At 36.9% G+C, this 7,937-nt stretch overlaps 1 protein-coding gene across 1 annotated transcript in view; it reads right to left on the bottom strand.

Annotated features, from left to right (window-relative positions):
* Positions 1 to 817: 817 nt before the first annotated feature.
* Positions 818 to 7,937, bottom strand: part of BICD1 (BICD cargo adaptor 1) — a 95,128-nt gene continuing 88,008 nt past the window's right edge. The window contains exon 9 of the mRNA XM_017739965.1: positions 818 to 6,558. Within this exon, the coding sequence (XP_017595454.1) occupies positions 6,326 to 6,558 (233 nt within the window). The 3' untranslated portion in view covers positions 818 to 6,325. The remainder of the gene's footprint in view (positions 6,559 to 7,937) is intronic.

The following is a 7,937-nucleotide window of genomic DNA, read 5'->3' as shown; positions in this document are numbered from 1 at the left end:
AGCAGAGATAACCTGGGAGAACAACCCCTGCTAGGTGAGAAAAAGGAAGAAAAGAGACAAGTGGGAAGAACCTAGACAAATAACAGCTCTTGGACTCCATTTCTGTCACCATGCACAATTCATGTTACTAGCCAAAGCACCCCCCCAGCCAGCCAAAAACCAACCCAGCTGTCCAACAGTTCCCATTGAGTCAAATATCACAGCAGGCTTGGAGATGCAATCCTTCCTCCAGAATCTTCCTGGGCCATTTCTAAAAGCTGGACATTTTCTACCCCTCAGGGACCCTGTGAACAACAAGGTTCACTGGAGGAGCTGCAGCAGCCACCTTCCTGCCAGGGCTGAGCTCCTGGATCCTTGTGGGGGGATTTTCACCTCTTTGCTTTCAGAGCACGGTTCTTCCACAAGGGAAGAGGATGTTTCTTACTGTAAAAAAGCAGGTATGGTCCAGCATTCCCAAACCAATTTTATATTGACTTCAGCTCTTCTTTTGCTTCCACATCCCCTGAGGATGGAGATTTGCATCTTACAGAGAATTCTTGTCCTGAAAGTTTATGCAGGTATAGCAGCATTTCAGAGATCACTCAAATCTGCTGGAAACACTGTATGGGGAATCAGTATTTTAGTATCTGCCTCAAACTCAGAAAACAGGGGAAGCACCTTGGCTTTAATTCTGATTCCCTTTTCCTTTAATGTTGATTTCCCTGCTTGATACCTTTTAAACTTACAATCATTGATCTCGAAGAATTAAATAATTGTGAAAATCTAAGCCAAGTCAAAGCACTGCAAACTGCTGTGAATAGAAGTAGACCAGACAGAATGGTGTTAAATGAACAAAAATGGCCAGTTTATTCACTGGAACAGTTATGCATTACACTGTAATTTTAATTGGAACATAAAGATGTAAGAATCAGTATATCGGCTTCGTTTAATTATTTTCTTCAGCACTAGAGTGTTTTTCCCAACCATTTGACTGCATGATCATATTACACATGTACAAGCACAGACTTTATGAATCCCTCACAAGGTATTATCTAGGATTGTCTACAAGGACAAGGAAAAGTTAACATGGGAATTACTTCGATTTTAAAAATAAATGATGCATTTTTGGAAACAAGAATTATTTAACTTTTTTGCTTTTAGCATAAAGTAGCAACAAGAAGAGTTTCCAATACTCAGTCTTTAGCAAATGAACATATATACTTTTATATTCTTCACCACCTAGAAACACTTCATCATTTAACCCCAAGAAGGCAGGACAACATAATGTCAATTCAACATAGGAGTAGCTGAGTTATTACAGCAGTAAACATACAGTATACAAATTTGTGTTTGTCACAAACTCCACCAATGCTAAAACTCTTTTGAAAGGAACACAGCAATCTGTATGGTTCATTAAATACAGAACATCATGCAAATGGAAACATTCAATAGATTACAAAAGTCACAAAACATCGGTTTTCTTTTTTTTTTTTAATTGTTTACAAAGGATCAAGTTAATTAACCCTTTAACAGTCAAACCACAGGGCTGAAAATCAATAGGGCAATAAGTAATAAAATGGACTTAATTTAACCACTGGCATAGCACACATAGCCGTATCTGTGAACAGGAGAAATAATAATAAAATAAGCTAGATTACTCCTATTTCTTGTTCATAGCTGTTAAAATACCAACTAGCTAGCAAGCCAGTCTACTTGAAACTTTTATCAAATGCTTCTGTTTATTGATTTTCCAAAATATTTTTGAAATCAAGTAACCACATATTCAATAAAAACTCAGATTAATAACACTGAGAAAAAACATACACTCTTATCCACTCTTGTACAGCAGATCATGATAAACAAAACAAATAGAAAGCTTTGTAGAAAGACATTTTTGAAATACAAGGCTCTATCACCCAGAGTCTGCCCGCACATTAACTCCAGTAATGAAATATTGGATTTTTCCTTTGTCAGTTTGTCATTTGGTTAGCATTACATTTTACAAAAGGGATTTTCAAGAACTCCACAGGAAACAGATTAAAAACCAATAAGGATTTAAGCTGTGCACCTCCAAATGAAAGATACAGACTCTCTGTGATAGTTCTCTTGCCCTTCTAGCAAGAGGAATATGCATATCACACAAGAAATAAGAATTTTCTAGCTTAGTTACAGATATGGAGAAGCTACACAATGTTAACAATGTCATGCACACATTTTCCATTGCATATTTTGATGCATTTGTGACTGAAGGCGAAAGGCAATTGCTTTTTATTTCTTTTCCTCAGGATGCTTAATTACACTAAAAAAACCCCTTAATGGTTAAAAAACATCTGAATAGTATATATCCCTTTCGGACTCACTGCATACACAGCAAATGAAAACTGAAGAATAAGTGATGACTGGAATTTTTAAAGAGGTAACTGTAGCAATTATCATACTTCAAAGGTAAAACATCAGTCCCTGCCATTCTCAAACGAAGATTTCCGAGGAAGAAAAGAAAGAAATTTACTGTAACCTCAGTGGATATGCATCTTCTGCCAAAGAAAGGAACAGACCTCAGAAAGGCTGATGTAATCTACACCTTATGATGATGATCAATCCAGCTTTAAGTGGAGTTGGCAGCACAGCTATTGACTTTGGCATCGCAGGATGAACGACAAGGTTGGTACCAAAATTAGGGCCCAGACTCCGGGTGTCGTTCCCGGTGGGATAAGGACTGGGTCAGATTTTACTAACAGCTTACTTAAGTATGTCCAGCATAAGTATGGTGAGCAGCCTTCATAGGTGAGGTCATATTTCATAACTGAGGTTATATTTCATAACATAATCTCCTTTATGTACACACATTAATATGGCAAATGACTTAAACAACTTCGTAATCTCTTTAAAATAAAAAACAAACTGAAAATCAACTTGGCATCAAAACTTGCAGCGTTAATTAGAGTTTCATTCTATGAACTCTGCAGTATAGCTATGATTACATGAATTTACTGTGAAAAATGTGGATAGAGAAAGCACAGAGATGCCAACCTGTCAATCAGATCAATCAGAAAGAATATCACTGTTGCCTCCATTTAGAAAATTCTATACAATTAGCATGAAAAATGGTTATATGTCCTCTTTCTGTAAAACCTCCATATATGTTCTGACTGATAGAAAATATATTTTTCCATACTATTACATTTTACAATTTATTTTTCATGTTTTTCTCCCTTTGATTTTTTTACCTATTCTTTTTTTCCTCACACATTTCCTATAAACTGCATTTCCAGAAGCAGGTCATTCACTGAACAAGGAATAATTTTTCACTACATCAGAAAATAAAAGCCAAACCAAAATGCCCCTATTTTGACCTAAATGACCCTATTTTGAGTAGGCTACTTCAAATCCAAAGAAATTTCAAGGCCATCAAACAGAAAAAAAAGCTGTGTTTCAGACACAAAAGTCAGAGCAGAATTTGAATTTCTTCCTTAATGAGCAGAACACATAGTAGTGTTTCTAAGTATACTCAACCATTACAAATATATGTATAATTTTTTATTAATCCTTAAAAATCAGAGTAGATATCAACACAACATAAGCTATGTTTAAATGGGGAAAATGTAATCTTTTGCAACCCTTAAAAAATCCCAGGCTTTTGCTTCTGGTTTTGTCTGCATGTAAATATTTCCTACAAAATCTCTCACAAAATTTTATGTTATCAATCAGTATATAACAAAGAAGAGGTTTTCATCTTAAGTTCAAGGTATGTATTTTATTTTATTTTATAGTGGTTAACTGACAAAAATTGTCCCAGGGACCTACATAGTTTTGTAACTTACAATGCAATAACTACAACCGTTTGCACATTGAAGTTGGTTTGTTTCTAGTTCTCTTACATTTCCAACACTTACATTTTATTACATATAAAAAAATGTAAATTGAAAACTTAGAAATTAAAAATGTAAAACTTAAGAGAATAAAATAATGTATTTCTATAAAACAGGGCCACAACTTCTATACCACTGAATGTTCTTTTATAACTCTTGATCCACGTGGGCATGCATATGTTTCTAAACTGTCTTGATACCATTTTTCCCCCCCCCAATAAATTTGTATCTATACAGAAAGGAAACGTATTTCACTGAATGACTGTTTAACTAAATTTTAGGAAAATGCCTTTGATTTGGATATGAAAATAGGAAAAACTATTCCAAGTGCAGTCAGTGGTAACTGTATTCAAAGTGCTATGCAAATTCCTTCTCTTATTAACAATATACAGTAGCTGTCTTTGCTGGATGCAGATATCCATACACCAATTGGACAAGATCAGGAATCTGGAGATGCTTTTTGAAAGCTGAGTTTGCCTCAGAGAAAATACTGTGGGTTTGTTTTTTTTTTAAATCAAAATAGCAGCTAAACTCAGTGTCAGACATCATGATAGAGCTGAACAGGGTTTCACTTGACCTTTCTGTGACAAGACAACAGGCAGGTTAAATATGATACTGAATAGTGATGTAAAGGTATATGAGAAGAATCACGTGAACCCCATGGAAACCAAAGTCAAAACACTGCTGAGTGTTATCTGTTTGATCTGATCAGGACTGGGTATCAGTTTGTTCCTATTTTCTCTATCTCTGTGTTTTGTTACAATAGCTCAGCTGCTTTGCCAAGGTTACACGACAGACGCTGTTGATGACATAAAATATTTCTATTTACAGCACCTTTGTTCTTGGTACTATGGTAGTAATGTTTTGTTAGGCACACTGAGTGGTCACCGATTCTTTCCTCTGCTGATGTTTTGTGAACTGTAACATTTGGTAAGCACTGTTACTAACAAAACTGACTTCATTTTCTCAGATTCAGGCAGAACTTGAAAATATTGTTCCAGCCACACCTACAGCAATTTTTTTTTTCCCCAGCTGCCCCATACCTTAGGCTGTACTGTGTTTCCCACTCGTAGGTCATAGATGTGCTGCAGAGAAGGAATAAAGACGTGGAAATATCTAAGCCTCTCTTCTGTAAATAAATTAAGGCCACCTAACAAAACAAGGAGCCTGCTAGTTACCAACAAGTAGGCAGGTAGGCAGCATTGCAGACTTGTTTCTCTAGCTGATGACCAGGTGGGAAACCATAGGTGCTGAACCACAACCCTCTACTTAGCCACTTGCCTTGTTGCCAGGTACTGTGCAAAATAAATTGCTCTATCCTTGACTCTGTTCTGAAACTCACTGCTTTTAAGAAAAAACAGGCTTACTCAGCTTTTACAGGAAAGAATCTTTAACTAGGAACACTGTGCACTGTTGCGATAGAGTCTGCGTAGTGTTGATCACCTGAGTATTTGTCATAAACTGACATGAGCTAAGGTTCTGTGTCTGTTGATTTTTGGCAAGGAAAAAATGCACTACAGTAAAGTCCTGCTGACTTTGATCCACACCATCAACCCTACCTGCATGAGTCCTTTCACCACAGAATACTTCACACGAAATGCACACGACTTCCCCATTCATACTAGCCTTTCCTGGTAAGGCCTCGAGCTAGGATCCTGAATATGGGAGCGGGAGGAAAGAATGTTTTTAATTAGCACACAGCATTTTACTTATTTTAGATTTTCTTTCTCAGATACCAAATAGAAAGTAATCCCAAAAAACAGCACCAATTCATGATGCGAAAAGTATAATTACAATGCAAGCAAACAACTGAAAACAAATCAGTACATTATCCTTTCATCTCCTTCTTAGGCTTAATAATTATCTTTCAGTGAAGAGCTAGAACAAAACCAGAAGCTAGTGTAATAGGAATTGAAAAAACAAGTGCATAAACAATATCAGTGCAGCAGCAAAATATACAGTCATTGTTAACATTCCAATTCAACCCATTTCCAACATTTTTGTGCAATAAAAATTGGCCATGTGCTGGCCAATGCAACAAGCCTCTTTTTAATATTAACACAGTCATTCTTCTCTGAAGCTATTTCTGCTTGGATTTAAAAAATAAAATTAGTTAAATACAACTCTCACAAAAAAAAAAAAAGGACCATATTTTATAAACACAAAATTCTGGTGCAAATAAAGTAAGAAATAAATATCACACCTTTGAAGACAAAAGGAAATTTGAACTGATTCCTATGGCTGAACTTAGAGGATGTGAGGGTAGGATTTTTGTAACATATTTTTTTAACATTGGCTTAAGTCTCTCATCATTTCAGAGGTAAAGCCAAGCAGCTGGGAGGAACATTTTTGTCGAGATGCTAAATTTCACTACACTTCAGTTGTGATAGCACAGTTTGAGTACAACCAGAGGAACCATAAAAAGTCTTCTTGATAGGTTGGGCTCTGTGCTTTGTGTTCTTCTTCTCAACCTTCCCTCAGTTGCCAGAGCAGGGGATATGAATCCAGACTTGCCAATGCAGCAACAAGGCAGGATTGTCTACCCGCTTGCTGGGAACAATCCCAACCTTTGTTGCATGAACTCCACTCTGTTTGCATTTTCTCTTACGTTGCATATGAAGATTAGGGGTAAGGAGGAGGCTTAGAGAGACAGTTGAGAGGGGCACACTGAGAGCTGGAATGTGGCTGCTCTTCTGGAAGAGCATTAGGACTGAAAATTAAAAAGAGAAAAAGTGCTTAAAATACAAGGCAAACTTTTTACAAGCATGTAAATAGTACAGGGCTGGAAACAAACTTTTAAAGGGGATGAAGCCTCATCTCTAAATCCATATCCTCAGACACACAGTATACACAAAGAAAACTCTCAGTGCACAGCAAGTCAGGGACACTTGGATGCATTTGTGACGTGGCCCAGATATCCCACTTCACAGTTCCTGTACAAAACTGCTGTTTGCATGCTGGGATGACAAAGGCTGTGTGGAGAAAAAATGCATCTGTGAAATGGGGGAGCGAATTTGAAGGACAAGATGCAGGTGCCATCTTTACGTGAGTATTAAAGATTTTCTATATGCAGCTGATTCACTGTTTGAAATGAAGGACAATGCCAGGCTGGAAATCAGGTTTCATAGCTTTGTGAAAATATGATGTCTTACTGATCTTGACCTATTTACTAGTCCTTTTGTACAAATACAGTGTAGTTTTCTTCATCAGGCCCCTTAACCACTACATATTTTATAATTTACACTCCCAAAGTGTGGGGATTTCTAATGTTTTGTTTTCTTTTGGGGTTTGTGCTGTTTGAATTCTCTTCATTCCCTCATATACTTCTGTCATTTGACCGTTTTTCATGTACAATATGTCTGATAACAGCATTCACCTGTTAAGACTCTAAAGTGCATTTACAGCATTCACTGGCATATAGCACAGAGAGGTCTGAACCAGCTTCCAGGGGCTGGAGTAGAAGCAAAGAAAAGGGGTAACTAACACAAACACACCCCACTTCTTGGTGCAGAGCCGTAGAAAAACAAGATACCAAAACAAAATGCAAGAAAATGTTGTTTATAAAGAGAGGGGGGAAAAAAAAGGAAAAAAATACCACAAATCCCAGTTCTTTAATGAGTCTGGGAAGAGGTTTTTTTCCTAATGCTTCAAATGTTCTACAGCGTTGAAGTTATTCCAAGCTCAACAGAGTGATATATGATAAAGCACCATCATTTATGTCTCTGTCTTCAAGAGAATTTGCCTTTTCTGTTTTCCTTCTTTAGAAACCGTGCTTTTACATATTATCTCTGCAGCACAGACTATTGGAGTACTGGCTGAAGGAATGCAATTAGCCTGTTGCTGGAAATGAATCAATTTGAAATGCCAGAGGTATTTGGAAAACTGCTACTGGAAATGCCAGTGGTACTGAAAATGTCTTTAGTCTCCACATATAGCATTTACTTAAGGAAACAAAGGGATGACGTTGTGTTTGACTGAAGAAAGAAAGGAGTGTGCACCACCACCATTAAGTAACTTGATGGCAATGTCTACATTTCCAAATCAGAGAAATCTGGGAGGTTTTGACCACAAATACACGAGTATTCAGCA

This window comes from Corvus brachyrhynchos, unplaced genomic scaffold (genome assembly GCF_000691975.1).
Source record: "Corvus brachyrhynchos isolate BGI_N302 unplaced genomic scaffold, ASM69197v1 scaffold27, whole genome shotgun sequence".
In the NCBI taxonomy this organism is placed as follows: Eukaryota; Metazoa; Chordata; class Aves; order Passeriformes; family Corvidae; genus Corvus; species Corvus brachyrhynchos.
This window is presented reverse-complemented; position numbering and strand designations above follow the sequence as displayed.